This window comes from Pieris napi, chromosome 4 (assembly GCF_905475465.1).
Source record: "Pieris napi chromosome 4, ilPieNapi1.2, whole genome shotgun sequence".
NCBI classification, from domain to species: domain Eukaryota; kingdom Metazoa; phylum Arthropoda; class Insecta; order Lepidoptera; family Pieridae; genus Pieris; species Pieris napi.
In genome coordinates this window covers 12,714,834-12,742,735 of record NC_062237.1, presented here as the reverse complement: position 1 = coordinate 12,742,735, position 27,902 = coordinate 12,714,834, and the positions used below count along the sequence as shown (strand labels likewise).

At 33.2% G+C, this 27,902-nt stretch overlaps 1 protein-coding gene across 1 annotated transcript; it reads left to right on the top strand.

The window, feature by feature from the left end:
- The first annotated feature begins 28 nt into the window (after positions 1-28).
- On the top strand, positions 29-27,902 carry LOC125049176. Its single transcript, XM_047648320.1, has 10 exons — positions 29-201; positions 1,093-1,222; positions 2,620-2,724; positions 13,185-13,412; positions 20,834-20,928; positions 23,356-23,587; positions 23,668-24,788; positions 25,236-25,431; positions 25,987-26,204; positions 27,524-27,902. The coding sequence occupies exons 1-10, from the start codon at positions 194-196 to the stop codon at positions 27,690-27,692; spliced, it is 2,502 nt and encodes an 833-aa protein (XP_047504276.1). The 5' UTR covers positions 29-193; the 3' UTR covers positions 27,693-27,902.

The window sequence follows — 27,902 nt, the reverse complement described above, 5'->3', positions numbered from 1 at the left end:
TGAATAGCCAAAACTGAAATGGCAAAATCAAATTCATTTATAGTCTGTAGCGTGTGTAGTAGGACGTTTATTTAGTTCCGTAAAAAACAATATTACGCGCATTCGATCGATTTATTAAAAATCTGTTTTATAACATTTAAGGACATGTTGTGATTTTGTTAATTAATAATAAGTGAAGTTTTAACTATCCACAATGGCTAAGTAAGTAGAATAAGTTATTTTGGTAAAAATTGATTAAGGTATTTTATGCTTCACTAGTCGTAGACATCAGCTTCTAATGTGATAGGCACAACTTATGGTATGGAGAAAGTGGATGAATGTTTGAATGCGTTCTTATATATTAACATTTATTTATTAAACCAATCTGTAACAACAGGTTATTTAGAAAAACGTAAAACTTGTTATAAAATATTACGTTAGCCATAACACTATATTTTATTTAAACATATTGTTTGTGCTAGGGTTTTTAAATAATAAATAATATTTGGAAGAATTTAACAAATTTTATATATGTAGCAATTAAATTATTTTATGTTGTAACAACTGCTCTTGAAAAAAAAATGTTTAAATTGTTAAGTTAAACGGGATTTAAAACAAAATAATACAATAATTGTAGTATATATTACAATAAATATGTACATAGAATACTGTTTAATGCTGACTATTGTCCATTTTCATAGATAATAATTATAACTCATAATATTTCTTTTCTAATAAGAAATAAAATTATAATGATGTAATCATTCATTTATTACTGTTAATCATATATTTTTAATTTTTCTCATTATATTTTAGAATAATTAAGCCTTGATACTTTTATATATCATTAGGTACTTACTATTTGTTACTTATAATTGAGTTACTGGACAGTGGACTGAAATAATAAAATTAATCTATAACTTAGTTTAGAAATATCTAAAATTTGTCTAGAAGCTAGAAAAAACTACAATATACTTATTATTATAAAAACAATATTTAATCTGTTTGAAAACTGTTTTATAGATTATAAATGTTAAGTGATATTATATCTTTCGCTGATAATTCTTTGAACATTCTATGAGTTTCTATCTGATTTACAACTTTTTGTTTTAGGGAAATGATGATAGTGTTTGTGTATGACACAGAGTGTTGTGTGGCTGAAGAAGATGATCCAGCTGATGCAGTTCTTTATTTTCACCCTGGTTGGGTGTCAGATACCCAACGGCATGCTTTGGCTGGACAGGTAATATATATAATATGGACTATTTGATAACTTGTTTATATTTTAGCATAATTTCTGAAAATCTGCTAACGACTCGTAATGGTACAGGATAATGTGTAAAGTGGTCTAGTATAAATTTATTTTATAAAAATGTGTTAATGAATTGCCTGTTTAATGCTCTAATAAAATTTTATCATGTCATTATAAAACTTGTTATAAGATATAGTAAGAACTTAATTTATCATTGCTGCAAATCTGAAGAATATAAAAAACCAAATCGCTGTTTATGCTTGACTTACTCCACAAAAAACATATCTTTTTTCTTGCTTTATGTCCCAGCAATAAAACATATACTTGGAATTTACTAGCAATAAAAAATAAAGAATCGTCACCTACTGTACGGTAACATTTGCATAATTAAAAACCTGTTCCATTTCAAAGAAATTTTATAGATTGTGCAATTCTTTATTGCCAAGGTTAAAATTTGTGTATATGTAATATATATATATATGTAAGCCAAACTTTCAGTTATATACAAAGTCCAAAGACTACTGTTTTTTTATCAGGTAATATAAGTTGCTAGTTAAAATAAAAATTTGTACTAAATATTTTACTATCATGCATGACTTTGGTATATTTTTATGAAATAACAAAAAAACATTTTTAATATGTTGCCTGAATTAGATTATAATAGGAATAGTCTAAACAAACACTTTAACTGAAAAACGCTGTTATAAATACGTTTCGCACACATCAAGCATTTGATAGACTCGTTTTAAGAAAAAAAAATCCAAATATATGGTGACCTTAAAAAATGGCAATGGTTCTATTATTTATGAAAATAAGTTTACTCTGTAGATAATTATGCATGTTACTCATGTTAGTATGCCCTAGGTCAACTAACACTAATATCAAAACAGTCAATTATTATACAAGTTAATATAATTTGAATACAACATTATAGGTAATTGTAGTATGATAATTAATGAGTACTTGGGGGCTTGGTTTTGGGTGTGTCGTCAAAGTAGGTTATCGATATCTACGTTGTAGTGATAAATAGGAGTATTAAGTTCTTGGTGGCTACTTCTCAGAAAGTGCTATACCTTCAACTGAAACGAAATAATTTAAACGAAGATATACTTTGGAAGTATTCTACAGAATTGTACGGGCACATTTTGATCAACCTGTGAATGGCACATGTTGATTTTTGGATTGAAGTCATGCCGGTTTCCTCAGAATGTGTGATGATGCCGTCACCGTGCAAACAAGTCTTAATTGGGCACATAGAAATAAAATCAATTGGTGCACAGTCGAGATTTGAAGACAGGGCCTTATCGACAGTCGCACTTATGCCACTAGGCCAACGGTGATGCATTGTATGCAGTTTATAATATCTTTAATAAATAATAACTGTCTAGGTGGTGGGAGCGGCTCACTGCATCAAGTCTCTATTCTCTCAGCCGTCGGCGATCACGTTGCAGAGTGGGAAGTTTATTATCAGGGAATACGGAAGATACGTTTTGGTGAGTATATATGTGGTCACAAGTTGCTTAGGTATATTGCCCCCACCAAGAGATATAATCTCGACCCCGTACCGCCCTGTATTAGCAGGGCGCGAACCAACACTCCACCCGAAGGGGGCATAGCCCCGAACGGGCCTAAACACACCCCTCTAGAGGGAGTGTGTAGTAATATCCGCGACTTTTTAGCTATATTCAGAGTTGTGACTTAACGCTTGACTCCCAGATGTAAAATAAGTTTGGATTTGACATATTACAGTTGACAATTAGTCTCGACTCTGAATAATACTCACACACATATTAAGAAACATCGTATGGTTATGATTGGTTAACAAATAAGAGAAAACAATTGACAAGTTCAATCCTTTTGTTGTCAGGAGTATCTTATGTTACCTTAACTATTCGATAGCTCCGTTAAGTTTCGAGTATGCGAATATGTAAGTTTACGTTATACGTATAGTATTCGAAGGCAAACGGTGTGCTTCTGCTACTATAGGTACTTATTATTATAATTAATTAAACGTAAATTCTTTGTCATACAACACTTAATTTTTATATAACGTTCATAATACTAATAAGAATAATTTGTCAGTATCGTCCGACACCTCTGAAAAGATATATTTTTAAATATAATTAAGTATCTGCTAACAAAAATTGGTACATAATATTTTAATCGATGTAATTATGATGAACATCGGAATCTAATAACGAATTACTGCATGATTTATACGAACTCTCTTTTCATCGCAGCATAAAGACAATTTGACAGAAAGAGCTCATTAGTTTGAGTGCAATTTTTTTATAGAACAGGGCATTCGCGCAACGGCCTTTTATGAATTGGTTCGCTGTTTTCTTGACCCTAAGTCGAATTTGTTCGGAAATACTCCAGTGGGTAGCTAGTTCCACACAGTGGTGGTACGCAGAAAAATCTACCTTAAATAACGCACAGTTGTGGAACGACGGACGTCAAGGTGATACGGGTGGAATTTCGTATTCTGCCTCGACGTCCGATGATGAAACACAGCTGCAGGTATAATCCGAAAAACCCTTTCCGAGGTAAATGCGGTAAAATATGCAGAGATTAATTATTTATGGCTAAGGGTATACATATATATCGAGAAGTTATAGACTATAAAAAAATTATATGCACTTTTACAAAGTAGGTATACTGAAGTTTAATCTGTCAAGTAAATCCGCAGTCAGCTCGGTACCTATTCTATTCAGACGTGGCGTCCTTCGACTTCTATACTCAATTCTTTTCAATCCCGAAACTCCCTCTTAAAAATGAATTCAAATTCTCAGGTCCTAATAACTATATGATACGCTCCTCTAATAGATGCCTTTTGGACATTCCATCTCACAGCTCATCCTTCTTAGGCAATTCGTTTGGGATCTCCGCCATTAATTTGTAGAATAGGCTGCCCAACTCCATACGATTGGCTACCTCCTTAACATATTTTAAAACTCTTCTACATAAACATTTCTTAACCATATCATTATCCTGCAAAATCGTAACTTTTCTAATTCTTGTATTTCTTATCCTTTTGTATTGCATCGCAATTCATGAATCCGTGAGATTAGCTTTTTAGTTGTTCTTTTTTTTGTAATATAAAAGATTAAGGATTGTGATTCTATAATTTTTTTAAAGATTTGGTTATGCACTTCTTTACGCATCATATTTAGATTTTTTCCTTACTATGGTTGCCTGGAAGAGATCGCTTGTTGGCAATAAGGCCGCCCGTTGAATCCTTTGTAATTTTTTATGTATTATGTTTTAGTTTTTCCATAAATGTAACGAAGTGTAAATAAATAAAAATTGATTAAATAAAAATCCCAAAACAGTACAATTTTATGGAATTTGAATTATTATGTGTCCTTGACCTATATAAGAGACATCTTATCATTCCAAGAATGTAATTATAAAACAGTATCATACAATTTTCCATTTAATTCACTTCAAAAAATATGAAAATAATATTATGTTTAATAAACATGTATATAATAATACTTTCATCTGCTCTCATCAAATCATAGAAACTAAGATATATTTGTCCAATCACGGCTCAGCACCAAATGTTTTTCTATCGTTCTTTACGACTTGTATGTTGTAATATTATGGAGGCACATGGCTTTGGACCCCTTAAAAAAATCCTAGCTACCTTCAGTAGGTACCGTCTATCGGAACCCCTTCACGGGTAAAGGCCTCCTACCAACTAAATTTGTCCATGGCTTTCTCTCTCCATTCGCTTCCCACTACCGCTTCTATTTCTTCTATCCACCTTTTTTTTGGGGCGCTCTCTTCTCTTCCCCTTAGTCCTTTCCATATATTTGTCTTTAAAGTCCTCCTTTATCTGTGTATTTTGCTTGCACTTCTGTTTTAGGACATAATGTCAGGCAACTGTCACTTGTTTTTATGTATTTTTCTTATTTTTACTATGCTTCTTTCCATTGCTTTCGGGCATGCTAGTTCGGTTTTTATTTTTGTGTTGTTTGTCCACGGTTATCGTGAGTAGGTGAGAGTAGAGTAGTAAGCCAAGTCTAACAGAATCTTAGCTGATAATAATCCATTAACACAGTAATGCTAGAACAATTTAATATAATTATCGCATAATTTTCCGCTTGATTAGTTTACATGCAACGTTTAAAACTTATAGTAGGTTATTTTTAAATATTTCCCCTTTGTTATTGTAACGATCTTACTCCTAAACGTAGCATTGTTCTAGATTTACACTATAAAATACCTGATAATTTAAATTATGGCTAAATTGATGTATAATTCTACATTTTAATTATGTAAGACAAATTTGCACGCCATTATGTGTGACAGAATATGCGGAGTTTAGATTGTACCACGGTCTTGCAAATAAATTATTATTAAAGAAAACACTTTTTTACCGGATTGAAGTTATGTATTATTATACAATCCGCGAAAATAGAGGACACCGTGAGCCATTTCTGCCAAAACCTTCTATCTTTTAGTCGATACCAACTCCGGGGAAATAAATACAGATAATACATTCTTTTTTACAGCTGTAGAAAAGATTGTATAAGAATGTAGAAGATCACAGCTGTGATACTTTTTGACATTCAACACCTTTTGTCTTCAGTCACCGTGACCACGCACGCTGTAAATCACGCGAAACGTTGGAATATTTTAAAATTATGTAAAATAATTGTAAATTTATAAAAATACATAACTTCAATCCGGTAAAAAAGTGTTTTCTTTAAATGTATAAAAGTTATGTCAATAAAAAACAAAATTATTATTATTTCCTTTCTGACAATAAAGTTTATGGAACTCAACCTCTTGTCAAACACATTTAATTTCTATACACAACGTCAAAATTATCTTTTTTAAAGTTGCGTGTTGCAGCTACTTAAGCGGTCTTCATTAGTACGACGTCTAAATTGTACTTTCCGAAGTCTGAGTCATTATAAAATGTGCGTGAAAAAATTGCAGGAAATTCCTCGATATCTCTTTAATACTGCGTTCTTAATCTTCACGTTCTTCATCTCTTATATTCCATTCTGTTCAATCCTAAAACTCCTTTCTATTTCAAAATCGATTTAAAATTTTTGGAAGCCCATAGATATAACTTACGCTCTTCCGAAAACTATATCCTTGAAATCCCATCTCATAACTCTTCCTTTCTTGGCGAATACTTTGAAGTCTCTGCAGTGAGGCTATGGAATTCACTTCCCGTGACTATTCGCTTAGCTCCTTCTCTATCTTCCTTCTCTACTGTACCAACAATACCTGTCCACATCGTGTCCCTAACTTTCGCACTAACTGATGTAAAAATGTGACTGAAACTGATTTAAAATTGTCGTGATTCATGAGCACTTTTTCTTTATCATGTGTCCTTTTTTAGTTTAGTTATTTGTTCCTGTTCTGGTTTTGTCTAAATAACTATATATATATAATGTATTTTTGCACTTCTAGCTTACCTTATCTAATTTTTTTCCACAGTGGTTGCCTAGAAGTGATCGCTCAAAAGCGACAAGGCCGCCAGTTGCCCTCCTTTTCATTAAATTGTGTCATTTGTATTATACTTCTGGATGCAACGAAGTATTAATAAATAAATAAATGAATACTGATCTGATAATCGGGTCTTTTGGAAAGCAATAATTATAATCGAAGCACTTTAATTTTAAATCTAACCAGACAATTGAGTAATCAGAAATATACATATAGACTATAGAAGATTCCGATGAATAAAGAACCTCCTTTAGAAATAATTTAAAAATGGATTGATATAACATTAATGGTAGCAGAAGCAAATATTTGTCAGCTTTAAGCAGCCGTTTGTTAAATTGATAATACTCTCTAATTCTATTACAGTGGCAAGTTACTCCAGTGACGTCATGGTCTAGTCTAGACAAAGGTTACTTCTACAAATTGATTATATTACGAAAAGGATATAATCACATTTTCTATCTTTACTAGTAAGGTTTTGCTCGTAAATGTTGGATTTTAGTTTCATAGACAAAAAGCACAGAGCTACAGGAGTTCATATGAAAAGTGATTGCACTTACCTAATCGATTTCCCCGTCATCATTCCTGAAAGCTATCTAAATAAAAGCTTTTTTTTTATAGAACAGGAGGCAAAGGGCAGGAGACTCACCTGAGTTAAGTCATACCGCCGCCCATGGACAATCTCAATGCCAGAGGACTCGCGAGTTCGTTGCTGGCCTTTTAACTAACTAGTCTAACTCGAAAGTATTTCCGAACCAATTCGACTTAGGGTCAAAAAGAAAAGAGCGTACCAATTCTTAAAAGACTTCATTTTTCTTTTAAAGATCAAGGTACGTTTGAAGTGTGTGTAATGTGTGTGTGTTGTGGTTGTAATTGTCCCTGGCTGAGCATTATGCTAAGGAGCAGACTATTCCACAGCGCTGGTCATTCTGCCAAAGACCACAGCAGCTAGTTTGCAAAAAAAGAAAAATAATGTAATAATAATAATACTTAGTAGAAAAAAATAAATTTTCTTTCGTTTTCTCCCCGGTTGTAATCTCTTTCTCTTCTAAGCACAACAATCTTCATCTCTATATATGTATATAAAATATAGTTAATCCTATTTCAATATCGCATATGAAGAAGTTCGGTGATATATGTTGTTAATTTTTCATTACATTGTTCATAGATAAAGATTGGTGCTTGATGCTTAGTAGAGTTTTAGTTTTTTATATATTCCTAGGAGATTTTCCTCGAGTGTTCATTAACATTCATCGTTATAGCGTCCAGTGCACTCGAATCACGGACTAATTAATGCTCTTAGCTAGAACAAACCACTCAGCTACTTGTGAATATTGAAGCACTCTTATGTAAGCCAGCTTAGGTTATCTTTTATATATTTGTTGTGCATATTATAAAGAAACTATTTCGTGTGCTTTATTATTTGTTAGTTATTAGTTTTTTTTATCTTTAATGTAAATGTAGTGTCATAATGGGAAACTTTTTACAAGTCTTATTACAAAGACATTGTTTCTGAAAGGTCGCTTGTATAGTAATATATTACATACAAATTAATGTAATATATAGGTACATGTGGCATAATTATTCTAAGGATATAGGATCAACGATCTGGCTTGTGATCGAGATAATTTCTGCAGGGCAAAGGGTCTTTTATTTAATGGTAACTTCACACAGCTTATTCGAAATACAAAACTTCAAAAAGTGGTTTAATTCTTGACCCAGAAATTGTTAATTGAATTGGTTTAAATACAGCCAAAAAATCTCAGTAAACAGTAAACACTTGTAACACAATGCATTAATGAACCATGAAGGACAATTCAAAAATAATATATTTCTAATATGTAGTTGTCAAGGCTGAAATATAAATACACAGTTATCCCACATATAACGCGGTATTTCACCCCTATAACGCGGATATTTCTCAAGTTATTCTTCTGTAGTGTGAAATTTGTAAAGTCCATAATGAGTTCTGCGTACCTAAAAACCTGTTTAAATTTTGTTGTTATATTATGTTAATTAAACTAAATAATTTTATTAAATTCGTATTCCTTGTTTTTAGAATTGTTAAAAAAAACGGATGAGAATAATCCTACGACGCGATTTCCTCTATCGCTATCCGGGTCTACCGCGTTATGGATTAGAATAGAACTCGTGTCAACCAAAGCCAATATTATCGATTTATTGTGCAATGATTAGCAATTAATCATGAAGGTGATTGAGCTATGTAATTTATAAAGTATCAGACTACAACCACAGACCAATCACAAATTAGACAAATTGTAACTTATAAAAAAAATTATTCTAAAAAAATTGTAACATCTTAAAAGTGTAAGTTTAAGAAGAGCTGGTAATACTGACACAATTACTTTGTCTCTAAATCTAACAATTTTAACGCAATTTTACTAATAACCAATAGATTTTTCAAATCAAACTCAAACTCAACATAACTTTATTCATATAGGTAACCAAGTACACTTATGAACGTCAACAGAAAAGATGTTAAATTGAGTCTAAATTTACATTTACTACAAGTTCGCAAGTCAAGGGCGTAGAGCGGGCAAGAAGAACTGGCAAGAAACTCTCCGCCAATCTTTTTAATCGCCAATCGTATCTCAAATCTATTTGTGTTTACTATCTGTATCACATAGATAAATAAATGTTCTATATTTGCGGTCGGTTTTCGTATCATAGACGACGTAAGCGGGGATGTCGCGTCATTTGATCGCGTCTCACGTGGAGTTTCGTAAGGTTTCATTTATTAAGCGCAAAGGTGTAATACCCCGACGACCTTAATAAGGCTGAAAAACACGTTTTGTTTTGATCACTCAGAGATGCGTTAGCGTAGAGAACTTTCTCCACTAAAGTTGTGAGTTCGATCACCGACTCTGCCTCAATTGGTCTTTAGATTAGATAGGTACGGAAAATATCCCGAAACTAAGATTAGACCCAAGAAACTAGAATTAGACCCAAACATTCCCAACGTGTGTTGATCCAAGGCCAACACTGAAGATTTCACGTTTTTTGGAGTGAAACTTATTTAGGCGCATTAGGGAAAAAAACGTCACGAAGATGTGCAGCGTTTTTGTCGAAGAAAATGTAAAGGAGCGATTGAGACCGAGAGAGAGTGAGAAGGCCGAATTACCTTATAAAAAATCTATTTTTAAAATTAACATTTCGCAAAGACAATTTATGAAATACTAGCTGGCCTGGCGAACATCGTACCGCCTAACAGTCGATTCTTTATATTTTTTAAATACTTATTCTGCTATTCGAGACACCGGTCTAGCCAGTAAGATAAAAAAAATAAAGTTGATAAGAGAACAATACCCCTCCACTAACACTTGAACTCTATGATATGGTATTAAAGTTCAAATTGACTTTTAAGTATTATTACGAATATTTTGTATGGGAATATAGAAAAGTGTTGTTTTTAGACTTTTTCACTAATTTTTTTTAATTTTTCTCTACGTAAGAACCATCCTCGTACTTCAAGGAATATTATAAAAAAAGAATCAAACAAATCGGTCATGCCGTTTTCATGTTATGTCGTGACAACGGAAAACGGGTTTCATTTTTATATATATAGATTAGTATTTTATATTTTATGCAAAATAATTTATTAAAATCTCAAATGACGAATTGTAATTAAAATGCCACGTGTTTTTATTATCGAAGAAATAAATTTAAAAAATTAAATTTTTCTATTAGTTTTCGACACTTTTAATATTTTAATGACAATTAAATATCCTAACGTAACCTAACATATCTTCCTTTTTCCCTCCCTCTAAGGCCTATAACGCACTAGCGGCTGGCCGCAATGCGGTGTGCCGCTGCGGTAGGCCGCACATCGATTATTACATGAAACCGCACGATAACAACGCACTCATTTGCGGAGAACCGTCAACCGCTCCGGTTGATCTGGAGCTGCGGCGAGCCGCACCGGTTGAATGATGCGGCGCGCCGCGTCCCCTCCACGCACTCGGCGCGGTCAGTCATCGCTTGTTCCTTGCGCTAGACACTACGCAGAGTTTTTTTGACGATATTTTCTACGATTATGTAAATAACTGCTTCAACGTCCATCATGTGCAACATTTCAAGAAGCACTTGACGAGTGACGATTGCGGCAGACCGCAACAGGGACGGTTAGCCGGAATACGGCATGCCGCTACGGCAGACCGTATATACCGCGGCCTGCCGCAGCGGCACACCGCATTGCGGCCAGCCGCTAGTGCGTTGTAGGCCTAAGTCCCGGAAATTTAAAGTTTTAGATTTGTATAAATATGAACAAGAGTTAAAAAATTCGTTTGCCAAACGAGTTTCACTTCTCACTTTGTACGCACGTACTTTTTATTAATTATCGCCGTCGTAGACTAGCTGGCGCGTCACGGTAAAATGAGGAAGCGGGTCTCTGTGGTCTGATACTGGAAGTAAGGCTAACTGAGGACAGTCCACTCGAAGCAAGAGTATCAGAGAACCAGAGTAGCTTTCATCTCACACACTCCTGAGTTCTCTGACGTCTGACGTCGTAGTAAATATAAAAAACGTTTAAAAAATATAAAGTGCATTAAATTCTAATTAGTTGCTTTAATTCTTGACCCAGAACTTGTTAATTGAATTTGTTAAAATACATCCAAGTAATAAATTACTTTACCATAAACGACAGTTTAGATTAATAAGCTTTTCTAATAGTTGACAACTAAATATAAATATGTCCTTTATAAAAGTTATATTTAAATACAGTAATCATTCCATATAGAGTTTTTGTATAACGCGATTTCTGTGTCGCATATAACACGGTATTTCCCCCCTATAAAGGGGATATTTCCTAAGTTATATTTCTGTAGTGTGAAATTTTTCAATTTATTAGTTTCGCGTACCTTTGCACCTGTTCCAATTGTATTGTTATCAAATTAAACAACATAACTTTATTAAATTTGTATTCCTAAACGTTAAAAATATATTAAGTATATTTAATGCGATTTCAACATCGATCACTATGCGGACCTTGACTATCAAGTTTGAGTTCAGTTAGCATGTTCATAGTCGGAGCTGAGAAATCTCGTGTAAGTTAATGAAGTAAGGTTGAGACCTTACGTATGTGAATTAATTACTTAGCATTCCCTTCTCAATAACATCCTTCAGAGGGCCACTCAATCAAAACGGCCTACAACTGCGGAATTAAATTAAAATGATTATTTTAACTTGTTCATAGATATATGAGTATAGGTTTTTGTACCAAAGGTAGCCAAACTTAACTTCAGATTTGATTAAAACCTAATTTCAGTTGTTTACAATATTCTTAACCACCTACATAGTATAACAATAATCAAATATATATAATTATTTATAATTAAAAAATAGAAAATTAAAAGAAATTTAAAAAGTATGGTCCCTGTGGCAGTGTACCTTTAACGTTGCCAGCATTTCCTCGCTGTATTGCGATACTTATTCGAGTTAAGCACCAGCTTTGGGGTCACCGGTACTACCAGGCGCCTACTTAAATCATTATTTAGCACTTGAACCTCACGGCCCAAGAGTCTTCTCCAAAGGGAATAAAATATTTGAGCCGTTTATTATTTATTGGCATCGTTATTTAACCAACCTGTATATGTTTTCATCAGAAAATTTATTAACAAATTAAACTAATAGAAATGGGTCACTCGCTGACGATATCAGAAAGAATTTGAGACGTCATTAATAATGTAATAAAATTTTTAATCGAATTAAGTTCGCTGGCGGTTGTTGTATGGATATGTTCAGAAGTGAAACACTTTGTTTGAAGCTGGGTTTAATTGTTTAATACATAAGCTTATAACTAAGATAACATTAGGGGTAGTGGCCAGTGGGGTTGCGACGCTGGATTAACTAAAAATTTACTTGAAGAGTTCGTAAATCTAAGTGATACTTATGTTATGGGACATTATCGGAAACGAGAATGTTAAAATACAATTTATGATTGTGGTAAAAACTAAAGGGCTCATATTGGCTTCAAGTGAGCGATGATAGTTTAAATTTTGTTTACGCTTCTAATTATTAACTAAAATATATATATGTAATTTAACTAATGTTAGGTTACATATATTAAATATAAAAAAAACAGTGGCGCTACAACCTTTTTAGGTCTGGGCCTCAGATTTCTGTATTTGTTTCATGATCATTTGGTGATCTAATAGTCAAGTAGATGATCAGCCTTCTCTGTATGACACACGTAGACTTTTTGGGTCTAAGGCAAGCCGGTTTCCTCACGATGTTTTCCTTCACCGTTCGAGCGAATGTTAAATGCGCACATGGACAGAAAGTCCATTTGTGCACAGCCTGGGATCGAACCTACGACCTCTGGGATTAGAGTCGCACGATAAAGCCACTTGGCCAACACTGCTCATTGTTAAATGTTAGGTTACAAAACTATCGTTAAAAAAAATATTACAAATTCTATTAATTTTTAACACAAATTCTTTTTTTCTATAAGTGCTACTTTTGTCAACAGGCGATAGGCAGCGATCGAAATATTCCCGACTGGGTGCTGAAAAACCGTGCTAACCTGCTCACATCCATGATAAAAGTGTACCACGGTGATCTCCAATCGCTTGCTGTATCCATGGAGGACCAGAAACGTCTAGCTGAGAAGCTATACCAGATCTTCGAGACATACTTACCGGTGCTGCAGTATGGCTGCCATATATTCCAACGAGTGCCAATGTTGAGTCTTCCAAAGGTAATTTATGTTAACCCGTATGTTAAGGTTATATAAATCAAATCAAGGGCTGGCAAACCATTCTATATCAAGTTTACCAAATATATGCCGTTAAAAAGGGCGTACCAAAAGCATTAAATATAAAATCATATTTAATTTCCCAATAGGCAAGTAGGCGATTAGTCTTCTGTGCCTGACACACGCCGATTTTTGGATTTAAGACAAGCTAGTTGCCCCATGGTGTTCTTCACTGTAGAATGTTAATTGCGCACATAGAAAAAAATTCGCACGTCCCAAATTAGTACAAGCCTTACACATTCAGACTATTTTCCTTTCAACATCTACAACATTGTATATGTGAATGAATAAAAACAACTAGTCTATAAGTAGAACTGCGCTAACAGATAATCTAGCAGCTAAAAACAAAACACAGCATACCGGAAAACAAAGAAAATACAACAATAACAATTACAAAAATACTCCCCATTCCGGCTGGTCCCCGTGGGGAAAGGGACCACCACCCTCCATTACTTATGAAAAAATTAGGACAGGGCAATAATAAAAATAAGGTCAATGGCAGTTGCTGTATGGATATGTTCAAATAAAACACTTGTTTGAAGCTGGGTAACAACTGGATTTAATTGTTTAAAACATGAGCTTAACTAAAATTAAATCAGGTTGACTTAGTAAAGAGTTCGTATATCTAAGTGACATCAAAATTCATAAGAATCGGCCGAGCCGTTTCGGAGGAGTATGGGAACGAACATTATGACACGAGAATTGTATATATTAGATGTTACTTAACTAATGTTTGGTTACATAACTTGTCACAATAATTAAAATATGTTGAACGTAAGATCATCAAACAAGACAGTTCTATCTGAAGAATGCATTGAGAACAATCAGACAAAAAAGAAGGAAAATGGAAAAATATGAAGGAGGCTTTTATCCTAAAAGGGGCCATACAGTATTAGACTACTAAAAACATCACTTTTTACAACTTAAACTCATATTAAGAAATGTTAAGTAACCAGTTTTTTTTTGTATGGATTCATTAAAAACTCTAATAATAATAACAGAAAACTAACTATAGAAACAACAATTTTATTTAAGTACCATTAACAATACTTGTATTTCAAAAACATCTCGCTGAATGCATTAAACCCGATGCAATTAAAATTGAACTCACCTACTTCGTATTTTTAAAAAGAATTCTCTTTGAGCAATAGCGGTGGTGATAAAAATAATTTTATTCTTATTGTTCTACAAACTGTTTGTATAATATTGCTTGTAATTTGAATTTATGAATTTTCTTAGGCGTTCAGTCTCTGAGCAGTGTTGGCTTAGTGGCTTTAGCGTGCGATTGTCATCCCTCTAGTCGTATATTCGATCCCTGGCTGTGCCAATGGTCTTTCTATGTACGCATTAATCATTCGTTTGAACGGTGAAGGAAAACCGAAGGAAAGGAAAACTTAGACCAAAAAAGTCGACGGCGTGTGTCAGGCACAGGAGGCTGATCACCTACTTGCCTATTAGAGTGACAAATGATCATATATTAAATACAGAAATCTGAGACCTAAAAAGGTTGTAGTGCCACTGATTTATTTACTTAAACCGACAAAAAACACACACACAACCTTAAATAATTTACTTTGGAAGTTTTTGGCTATATGAATATTAAGTGTATATATACACTTTCATAATTTAATAAGTTTTATTTTTGCAGTAACTTAATACTAATACAAAAAAAACTATACTAAAAAATAATATAAACAGATGTATATGTTATTCTGTTAGTGGAGGATTACGAAGTAAATGAATCATATAATAAATATTCGAAAGATGTATGTGTTGTTCTGGCTTTAACGTTATCAACGAATGAAGTTAATGTTCCTTTGAATGAATAGATCGCTGATTACATGCTTGGATAAATGCTTGCGTTGTATAGCTCTTAATGAGACTCCGTAATCATTCCATGTCGTCTTGTTATCGTTTATAGATAAGCTGCAAATTGTTTTGGTAGGTATAATTCTATATATATGTATTTGTAATTTTTGAAGTTATATATATTCTTTAGGCGCGTTAAGAAAAATTGATGACACAAAATTAACAGAATGAAGTTGTCCACGGAAGATGCTAAGGCATTGGACATAATTTGAAAACAACATTCGAATAATAATAGAATTTATCTTACACTTAATGTAAGAGAATAATAATAAATATTTATTTATTTAATTTTTCGAATGTAAACTGAACTTTATTGACTATAATGACTCCTTTTCCAGTCTTTGATTATTTAATTGTAATTAATTATTTGCATGCAATCAAAAACAATTTTTAATAATGCCAAAGAAGTATAACTTCTTACGCGCGTACATATGAGTACACGCACCCTTTTTTTAAATATTTAATGATATTCGATCTGTAAAATATCTATTTACTTATATCAGATCTTCGATATGCAAATATATCTGGTATATTTCCATTAAAATATAACTATTGGCGTACCGAAGTTAAATATCTTCATTGCCGTCAAGAACCGATTAGTTTCGTATATTTTAATAGGATTTTTTTTAATATTGAATTTATTAATCGAACAAATTTGATGTGTTTATAGGCGATGGTTTATATAAATCTATTAATAGCTAATAATAATAGAGCAGTGGTGGCCTAGTGGCAGAGTGCGTCTCTCATCAGATTCGATCCCAGCTGTGCACCAATAGACTTTTGTCTATGTGCGCATTTAACATTCGCTCGAACGGTGATCACTTTTTGCCTATTAGATTGACAAATGTTCATGAAAGTGAAACAGATACAGAAATCTAAAGGCCAGACCTAAAGAGGTTAGCGTTAGGTAGCGCCACTCATTTTTTTATTAATAGCTAATAGAGAAGCTTTTATATTACATATTTAAACATCTAAGGCTCTCTGATATAGGCGAAGGCTGGATTTTGTATTGAGTTGTTCAGAACTTAAATATTAATAGGACCAATTAGCTAAGTATCTTAGTTTCTATGAACAATTTTACTTCGAATATTACTTTCAATTTATTCATAATGGAGGCATATATTTTGTTCTGTTGTTTTTAATTTGTGTTTAATATAAATAATAAAACCTTTATTCATGACAAATAGGTTGTGACAAAATTCATCTATCGCTAGTCCCTGTGTTGTGGGTAACTAGATAAGAGTAAGTCAGTGGTACATGTTTAAAAAACTTTTTTGAGAAAAAGAAGGTTTAGTACTACTACTAATCAAACAAGTGTTACAGGACATTAAGTATGTGTAAACGTGAGAGTGTGGAATGGGTGTATACTGTGTCAAGTTAGATAGATACACACAGAAATAAAATTTTCATAAAATGTATTTATTTGCAATAATATTTAGATTTTTTAAATGAATATACTATTGCTGTTTAAGCATTGTCAACGAATTCACACGCTTATCTAATGGTATTCGTCAGGATGTAAAAATTATGTACATAAAACACAAATTATATTTTTATTCTGATATTCGTTTCGTTAAAAGTAGTAAAAATATCTTTATCTAAAGTTATTTGCCAAGCGCCAAGTCACAAGTGTTACTTGTGAAATATTTCAGGTGAAAACGGTCGAAGTTACAACGCCGTTGAGAGATTCATTTTAAAACTTTCTTCACTAAAATCTTGAATTTCCCAGCGTCAACGTTTAGGTAGACACGTAATAAACAGAAGTCAAAACCAAAATCATTTTTTAGTTTTCAAAACCACGTGCAAATCTAATAGCGTATTTAATTTTTTCACGGCTATTATAAAGAAATAATTACATATTAGTATTGTAATAAAAAATAGTCTTTTTTTATAATAGGCAAGTAGGTGATCAGCCCTCTGTGCCCGATACACGCCGTTGACATTTTTATGTGTGCGATCGAGTGTTTAATGCGCGCATACACAGCCGGGGTTCGATTAGGGATTGCAATCCGGCGTCATTTTCAGTCCGGCCGGCTACGACCGGATTCCCATCAATCCGGCCGGATCCGGTCGGATCCGACCGGATTCATTAAATCAAGATGATTTTCGCTTTTTAGTACAAAATAAGTGAGTTCTCAAGTATCACTGCACTTATATGTAGGTAGTTTATAAAAAATAAATCAGAAATATATAAAATCGACTTTATTTCCTAACCAATGTTAAGACAAATAGACAACAAGAAAACAATTAAAATTCAGTAGTGTAGGTAACTAGTAATAATTTTACGACGTAACGAGTAGCTCAGTCTTTCTAGATTTCACTTTCACAGATAGATCAATTTATAAGTAACAATATTAATTATCAAGTAACTATAATATCTACTAGATACAATTAACCTTACGTAATTAACTGAAATGCGATCAAAATCATTATTAAAGTATTTGAGAATGCTAACAAACAAGTCTTATAGGTATTTATGATTATGACAGATACCATCATGATTTGATGAATCTGTCGAACGAATGAATGGCAAAAATTATCACAATAATGAGTTTAGAACTCTTTAGTTTAATCAACTTACGATAAATAATTATTTTAAGTAATAATTGTAAAAAAATATACGTATTAAAAGAAAATCAATATTGATTTTGAAAATAAGATCGTAGAAAACAAATATTGTTAATTGTGTCATCAGCTAAACGACTTCTAATAGAGCTGCAAATATAGCCTGCGGCCGAAAAGGCCACATTTTCCCATAACCGCTAGCACCGGATCCGGTCTTCGGATACGGTATATTGGTACCGGATCCGGTAACCATTAAATGATGCCGGATCCGCCGGATTACCGGATCCGTTTTTCCGGATTGCAATCCCTAGGTTCGATCTCAGAAATGACAGGCGCACGTCAAGCCAACACTGCTCTATTTCATATATCTCCACATATTTATTATATAATAATGTTTATTATATAATAAATATGTGTACGAGAACATTAATAACATATGGGACACTTTTCCTATGTGGTTTATACTTATTTACTAAAGTACAACACATCATATATAACTCATTTTCTGCAGTATATATTACAATCTATCTATTCTAAAATACATGACAATTACGCAGAACATAAATTTTACAAAAAAATTATAAAAATACAAATTTTTGTTTTTACTAGTGATTTAAAAATACGTCTTTTTTGTTTAACAGTGACGCTTAGGAACCCAATAGTCAATGTTTCCCAACGTGGGACCCACACCCCACACGGGGGCAATTCTATTGTAAATGGGGGCTATTCAAAATTTTATTAAAATTCTTTAGAATTTGAATTTAACTTTTTCATTACATGTTTTGAAAATTTTCTGACTGTTTATCATTAAAAATATTCTTAAGTGAACAATTCAATTATTTATATAAAAATTGTATGTTGTATTCAACATACATAATTTTGTAGTTGCATCTCATTTAATGTACACATATAATACATATCATCATTGACTCCAATCATAACAATTCAATTTAATAGGAATCCAAATTCAATGGATTCCTATTAAATTGAATTTATCCAATTGGCAACACTTAAAGAGACAAGTGTCGAATTGAACTACCTTGTGAAAGCCTACTGGAGAAATTAAGGTCACAAACTTGGAAAATTTAGAATTTAAAATTCAAATGTTTTCTTTAGTAAGTCGTAAGTTAAGAAATAATTAAAGCCAACGTTAACTGGTCATAATCCTTTTAGATTGTAGTGTACAATCAGTAAATTTTAATTCGTGTCTAAATGAAACAAATTATTATCTATTTTTATTTAAGTTACTTTAAATCTTTAATTTATAATTGGACGGCAAAAATCTTTAAGAGCCGCATGTTTTTAATGTATGTACAACACACATCTAAATTGTTTTAAGCACTTAAAAATAGGACTCTAGAAATGTTTGTGTGTATTTGCTGATACTACTAGATAACTACAATGTTTACTTTGATTACAAGTGCTACGGGATTAATGATTTCACTCCAGTAAAATTCCATCAGATAACGAAATTAACAATTGACGTTATACCCATTCAGCGGGATTTGTTCTACTTTAATGACGTCGTTTGAACCGCTATTCGAGCGCTCTATTTTTCGCAATTTCCTTTTATGCTTAATTTTTCTTTTTGACAATGTCACAATCCTCTTTCAGTCCTTTGAGGCTTCAAAGGGACGTAATGTTTTAAGTTTTACGAGAGTTTAAATACTTTTTTTATGATTGTGAATGACGTACACAAAAACTGAACGTAATTGTTATTTATTTTTAACGAATTTAACTGTAACGACTCTAAACACTATTTTAAGCGGTTTCGCATAATGATTTAATTTGACCATGACACAGAGAAAGCTGAAATGAGTCCCCAACCCTTGGGTTGTTCGAAGCACATGATTTTCACACAGATTTTCTCTCTATGTGCGCAATTAACACTCTCTTGTATGAAAGAAAACATCGTGAAGTACATCATTAGACCTAGTGTCAGGGACAGAAGGCTGATGACCTACTTGGCTATTTAGAAAAAAATTACGAAAGATACAGAAATCTGAAGCCAAGACAAAGGGTTGTAGCGTCATTGGTTTCTTTTTGTATTCAATAAATCTTAATATTGATTTATAATCATATTGATTAAACTCCGCTTGGAATAGCCTAGTCGATATTTGCAAATTTTTAAATCATCCGGTCTATATTTGAACGTGGCAATGACTCAGCCGTGATCGATGTCGATTAAATTATAAAACTTGTGCAAATCAGCTTAGACTGTAGGTAGGTCTGATTAAACGAAGCATAGGCCAGTACAAGTTATGGAGAAATTATTTAAATCTATGTAAATAAATAAATAAATAAATAAATAAATAAATAAAAATAATTCGAGGATACAGTACAGTCGACTCGATAATTTGAATAAAACCAATATTAATTATAGTCCCTTCGGTAATTTGAAGTTAAAGGAATAGTATCTCCAAGATGCATTAATTTGAAGTCCGGGATTCCCTTCTCTTTATTTTGAAGTGTTTATCATTCATTGCTTACATACATGTATAGACCTGTCAAATGTTTTTTTTTTTATTCTTTGGACAGTGATAGACTGAAGTCGCTCACTCAAAAAAAGATTACGGACTTTTGAAATTTAAAATTGTGAAAGTATTTAATTGTTATAACATAATAATATAGAAATAAATAATCACAAATTTTTATCAAACTTTTATATTGTAATTTGAAGATTATCTCTGGTCCCTTGAGTTTCCAATTATCGAGAGTCGAATGTATTTAGAAACAAATTAATAAGACAAAAGTCTGCGAAATATCTTCCATGTATTGCCATAGTAGATATTCAATTTAATTAGGACTATACGTAAGATAAAAGTTGTGCCCTGTTCACCGCACAGCAGTATTTATTAAGTAACTGTTTACGTAAACAACTCTGAGTGCCGCTGTTAGCGTTGAAGTTAATGGGTGTTTTCTTTTTGCAGAGTGCCACATCAGTTTATTTGGAGTCGATGCAAATTTTGGAGCAGTGTCGACGAAGTAAAGGCGTTTTGGGAGGCGTCATTTTGTATAATAATAAGTGAGTTTTTACCTCTATATTCAAGGGCGGATTAGTAAGTGGCCTATGTGGATTGTTTCTACAGAATTAAAACTGTGTGATAAAGTGTAGCTCCCAGGAGGCTCATGACCCCACGAGCCAACTGGTTCCGTTTTCTATATTGGCTCGACACGTTCTTCTGGTAATTCTTAGAATTCTAAAAATGGTACAAACAAAGACGAGTTATTCATGTGTGTGTTGTGTTTTAGGTGATGTTGTAGAAATCTTTACATGAATGATGAAAGAATTATAATTATTACATCATTCATGTAACTAAGAGTCAATATCTGTTCGCTTGCAAAAATAAATTCTCATTAATTATAATAATAATAAAGCCCGTTTTATTTCTAATCATGACAAAAACAAATTATAATACACAGCTTAGATTATTTTAAATTTTTTTTGCTTGTTATCCTATATCCTAGCTTCCTTCAGTACCGTCGATCGGAACCCCTTCACGAGTAAAGGCCTCCTCTAGCTTTTTCCTACTGACTCTGTCTCTCCATTCGTTACCTCTTCTATTTCTTCTATACCTTTTTTTTGGGCGACCTCTTATTCTCAGACTTACTGAATATGCATAAAAAATTTCATAAGAATCCAGCCATTTCGGAGTGTTGGAACGAACATTGTGACACGAGAATTTTATATGTATAGAGATAATAATCATTAATAACTAATAAATATTATAGGCATATAATATTTGTCTTGGAGTATTTTTCTAACGAATAAACACTAAAAATTCTTTCATCGTTAGAATGCTATATTATCCCTAAGTTAATTATTACTCAATAGGGAATATAAATAATATATTCGGGACGATCCACGTTGGACCGTCCCTAATCAATAACGAACTTTTTAATATTAGTTACGTTGGCATTTCATTCAAACTCAAAATAACTTTATTCATATAGATAAACAAGTACACTTATGAACGTCAATAGAAAAGATGTTAAAATTCTAAATTTACATTGACTACCAGTTTCCAATTAAGCTAGTGTTTTGTTTCTTTTACACATGCATCATCAACACTGCATAATATAAAGGTTACCACTAATGAGTTGTTTTAATGGGCCCGTTAACAGGGAGTTTTCAAAACGGGTTTTGAGTTATTTAGTAAGGAATTTCATTGCGTATATATTGTGCAATACGACTTTATTGTATTAGGCATATACGGAATGAATATATACGGAAGTGATTTATTAGTATTATTATAAGAGACATCTCACAGCATACAGTCTGTTAAACTCGTATTTCAATTAGCCATAAACTATTAATTAAATGTCAAAACTAGTTGTTGTGGTCTCTGGTAGAATGACCAGGGCTGTGGAACATTCTGCTCCTCAACATAATGCCAGCCAGGGCCAATTACAATCACAGCACACACGCATAACACACTTGAAACGAACTGAATGGGACAAGGATTTTTTTATATCTCATTATATTTTTTATTTTATTTTTTTCTTTGATTATTGTTATTTTGTGTGTTTTTGTTAGTAATAAATGTTATGTCTAAACTATGAAGGTATTTTCCTGGTAGCGCTCAAGACATCATTTTTCTTTCTCTAGTTTGCGTCAGTAAAGTTAGGAGAAATTAACCTATATAAAGTTTTTCAATATTTAACAGCCTGTTTGAGCCCTTGAGGTGCCCTGGATACTCACGAGCATATCTTAATATAATACATTCCATCACTAAGCACTGTAGCAATTATATTAATGTGTAAAAAAAATTTGTGCGCTACAAACTTTTCTGTTTCATGATATGTCAATCTAATATGCAAAAAGGTGATCAGCCTCCTGATATACGCCGTCGACTTTTTGGGTCTAAAGAAAGCCGGTTTCCTCACGATGTTTTCCGTTACCGTTCGAAGGAATGTTAAATGCGCATAGAAAGTCCATTGGTGCACAGATCGAACATATGACCTCAGGGATGAGAGTCGCACGTAGTACCCACTAGGCCAAAACTGCTCTTTCGTACAAAATTACCCTGGCATATTGTTGAGTAAATATTTACTGTAATCACTATAACTGAATGTAACTTAGATGTTAAATTATTAATCGCCGACAGTCACACGTCCCAGTTTGCATTTCTTACATTTTTTTCAATGTGATGAGAACACGTTTGAACCAGTAATAAAACACCTTCAACAGAAAATTGTTTTGTTTAATAATTCTACATATTTAAAGTGTAGTGAAGCAGTATGATTCTTGATTTATTAACGAAATGTAAGGCAATAAACTGTTTTATATTAAAGTACGGTTTAGTACTCTTAGTGTATAGCGTAAAAGGTTTTTTAGTTATGTTCCGGGGGGTGATTTTGATATTTTAACTAAAGATTTTTTTTTAATCATTTCTTACCCGCACTCGATAAAATATTAAAACAGTAGAAGATAAAAATAATTTATTTACAGGATAATTTCAACTCAACTACCACCAAGTCTGACCTCATACATAACAGTTGTAGACCCATATCGAATAAAATCTCCAGCAGAAACGCTTGAGACGGATACCCCTTTACCTCTAGGATCCCAAGTATTAGTGGTATACGTCGGTAGAAAGACATACAACAGTTTGAAGAAACAATCTAGCAAATTGCAGGACTTCGCTCGAAATGGAGAAGAAATGGTTAATGGATTCAAAAAGGTATGTCTATCGAACGACGGTCGAACAATACATAGTTTTCCCTAAAATATTCGGGGTTTTACTTTCTCCATGTGTTACAGGCTCAAGAAATTGAAAAAGAAAAAGTTAGAGAACATCCACAGTCAGGCATGAAAAGGGATAAGTCGTTGTTATTCACAGCCGTGCCAGAAGAAGACCACACGATGATCTCGCCTCCCAATAGAGAAGAGATACCGGGAGAAAAAAGAAAACCCAGTATGCCTGACGTCGTCCCGTTCGCGAACAAACCAAGATCACGTCCCAACAAACTCTCCCTGAGCTTTAAAAACCAGAAGTCACTCGATGAAGATGTAAAAGAAAATGAAAATGTATTCACGGGACAAACCAGCGTATGCTCGACACCGATGGTCGAGTACAAACGCTTACACGGAAATATGCTCTCGATCTGTCAAAATCTCGAAAGTCAGGACAAATCAGACGTAGAACCGGACGTTCTCAAAAGCATAGAAAATAAAGTAGAAGAAAAACGAGATAATGAAACGGTACTTAATTCAGACTGCGTAGCAGAACATTTTATTAACAAACCAGAACCTTTGCGAAAGCTAGCCAGTGTTACCGACTTGCAAGAGACGTTTAAAAAGATCTCTAGAAATGGATCTAAAATCATGTTGAAGTCTAAAGAGTCGCTGGATTTATCACCTACCCTACAACGGAAGAATCAAAACACTATTACGATAAATGATCCCTCCTTTCCAGTATTCAGAAATGATGGCATTGCGATCTCAGAGTCACTCTTTAACCAGTATCTCGAACAGTATTACGCCGGAATGAAAGACAAGAAGGAAGAAAATATGTTTAACTTCAATCTAAAGTTATGTGAACTGGACAAATTTCAAGATTTTGACTCCGAATTGGCGAAATCCCCTCAACGAACGCCAAAGAAAGTAGCTAAAGACTCAACAAAGACCTTGGCCGTGACGGATCAGTCTAGAAGGAAATCACTATCATTGCCCCTGAAATCTCTAAATACAGAACAAACAGATTCAGATGTAGGTTTTAAGAAAAAGTTATCTGGTGTTCAGTTAACACCGCTTATGGAAAAATTGAGTCATCTAGCATTCTCAGACAAGTCAAGTGGTTACAGTAGTAGGGTTATGACGCCGTTGGAGTTACGGGATATTTTAACGCCCGGCTTGGAGAAACAGATAACCTTTAGCGAAAGGTAAGTTCCCATTCCCAGCTTACTCTCGCGGCTTAATAGTTTCCTCGACTCTTCGCCGGAGATCGACCTATTTGTGAAACGTATAGGTGTTTTATACTATGATTTAAAAGATTAATGGATAGCAAAAGGTTTTCTATTATTTTTTGCCGGTTTTTTTTAAATTTAGATGTAAGTAAATAAATGTTAATCATCTGAAGCCTAGATTCCTAATCGTTCTTTCTTTTTACCTTTTTCTCTAAGCGAGTAGATGCTCCATATTTCGGCCTAAGACACACATTATATTTTTTCCTTCACCAACATCAACGTGTGTTATTCACATCGACCTACCTATTTTAATCTTTGATTTAGCTACTATCTGCTACAATATTTCCAAAGAATTTTAAACAAACGACTATAAGACTATAAATAAGCACGCAATAAAGCTTTAAATGGGGTTGTCTTGCGCAGTTCCAGATCGAAACCGATCCGAAATGAATGGGACAGCGAGTCCGATAGTGAATCAGATGCTGAAGGAGAAACGTTACCCGACTATACATCACACGCAGTTAAATGCGCTCTTTTTGTGAGCGGACTACACAATATGGCGCTGTTGGCTCTCATGGATGTTGAGGCAGCTAATGATCCAGAAACTATTAATTCCTTGGTAAGAGTTCAGTTTAGAGGAGTTGTTTCCTTTTCTAAACCGTTACGATGCGGGGCGGGGATTGAATTACGCGTTTTTGTTAATATTATTTTCGACTTACCAGTACTTTACAGCACATAATGGTAACTTTTAGTTATAAAGAGTCACTGGGTGGTCACGAATATGATTAATTATATGAATAGTAAATTCAATTATTTTAGAACTGAATATTAAATATAATTTGGGTTAATATCATAAAAATACTGACTCCTGACACCACCTAGTTCGTCCATTCTACTACGTAACATTACATTTTTATATCAATACTAGTGGACCCCACAGACGTTGTCGTGCATGATATTTCAAGCTATTAGGATATTAAAGTATGAAAGTACCGACTGCAGCGCCACCTGCCGGGCTGATTTGTGAATCTTAACCATTCCCAGATCCCCTTGAACACACACAAAAAATTTCATCAAAAGCGGTCCAGTCGTTTGAGAGAAGTTCAGTGACATACACACTCACAGAAGAATTATATATATAAAGATTTATTTTTATTCCTGTACTTCTTTACAGTGGGAAACATCACTTAACGCATTAGGTCCAATTGAGCAACAATGTATAGACCCACTTGTGGCGGGACCCGAGGCCCACGACTACAGTTACTTGATGCTGGATCCGGATTGGGGAACTGTGAAGAAAGGTGGCCCATGGGCAGCCATGGACATCGCGACTATGGGGCTCATACACAACGAATTCGAGGAAGACAGTGACACCTCGGAGTTTATGTTGAGGTAAAAAAAATTTACTTCAAAATAGATAAATTTTTAAATCGACTTTATATTAATAAAAATTCTTGTATGAATTTTTATTAATATATATTTTTATTATTAACTAGACTTTTCGGTTTCTTTTTTTTACAGTAGTCGTGGTCATTTGACTGAAACAGAAAATAACTATTGTATGAGTTGTTTTTCTATCAATAATTATGATGAACATTCTTTAACTAATTAGGCGTTTTAGTGCGTTTATTAGACCGTAAGTGTGCAATGTTAATAAACTTTTGAGAAAGCGAGTGGGTTTCGTCGTACCTTTCTATGCAAATAAAGTATAAAGAATGTTTAAAATGACGGTAAAAATACCGTTTATATCGTCATTTATTATACATTATATTTTAAATAGTATTTCTAGTCATAATTAGTTGTAATAATTGTCATTATATAAAGATTAGCTTTTATAATTGTTTAATACAAATGCATTTGTTTTATCTCATATATTATGTAAATTACCATTGGACAAACATTTTCGTTTTTATCAGGACGATTGGTCCTTCGAGATCCAGTTTTATTGGGATCAAGGACTTTCCGAAAATACACATTTAGTCATTTCATTCCAAAAATAAAACCAATTTAAGGAGATATTTTATTGGTCTTATTTTTTGTCGAGAACCTTAAAATTTTTAATATTTTAAAAGTATTTGTTAATTCAAACTCATTTATTTCGTCGTCCTGAATAGATAATAACTGAGCACTAGGCCAAGCTTTTTATAACAATATTTTAGGGAGCGTTTAAGTGTCTTGTAACGAATTTTGTTTCCCTCTTGTAAAACAGTGACACTTCGGAGTTTATGTTGAGGTAAAAAAAATTGAATTCAAAATAGATAAATTTTTAAATCGACTTAAATTAATAAAAAATCTTGTATGAATTAATTCGGGGCGGGGATTGAATTACGCGTTATTGTTAATATTCGTTTCGACTTTCCAGTACTTTACACCACATAATGGTAACATTTAGTTATAGTCACTGGGTGGTCACAAAACGTTTTACTATTGGGTACAGAAAAACGTTACGCGCGCGTTTTTCGGGGGGAGGGGTCAAGAATCTCCAAAAATTGTGTGACGTAATACTTAAACGCTTCCTTATCTGCTGAATGAATTAAATTGATTAGCTGTTTTTCGGAATTATACCTTAATGTATAATATGTTAATCAGGTCTCAATATAAATTTATAAAAAACAAAAACCTTTTTTATTTAGCGAAATTTAATTTAGTATAAATGAGAATGTGGCTGCTACCTTCTACTGTACCAATAAAATTCGTTTATATATTTGCAGGAGCGAAGACAGTGTAGTGTTAGGAGTGTCCTGTGGGAAATCGCAAATATTTTACCAAGAGAATGGCCAGAGACAGCCCGGCCTTCCTCCACCTTCCGACATTCTCGCGACTGCTCCTTTACGCGCCAGACGAAGATTGCACAGGGACCACTCGGCTTTAATACTATAGATCGGATTTACAAAAACATTCCCACAAAAGTGAGGTAAAAAACTTGAATCGGAGGATGCCTCCCAAAAATTTGAAGAACTTTAAAGATCGGAACATGTTATGAGAAAATGTTATCTACATCTCGAAACCAGTTCAATTTTGCAGAGATTTTTTAGAAATATAACAGTGATATATCAAAAAGTCTAAAGTTACTGGATCATTTTAGTTTTT

Bases quoted from the DNA above. Each gene is read 5' to 3' on its own strand.
- LOC125049176 (XM_047648320.1), top strand. The intron at 13,413-20,833 runs GTAATTTATGTT...TTCTTTTTGCAG, and splicing joins CAATGTTGAGTCTTCCAAAG to AGTGCCACATCAGTTTATTT. The intron at 26,205-27,523 runs GTAAAAAAAATT...ATATATTTGCAG, and splicing joins ACCTCGGAGTTTATGTTGAG to GAGCGAAGACAGTGTAGTGT.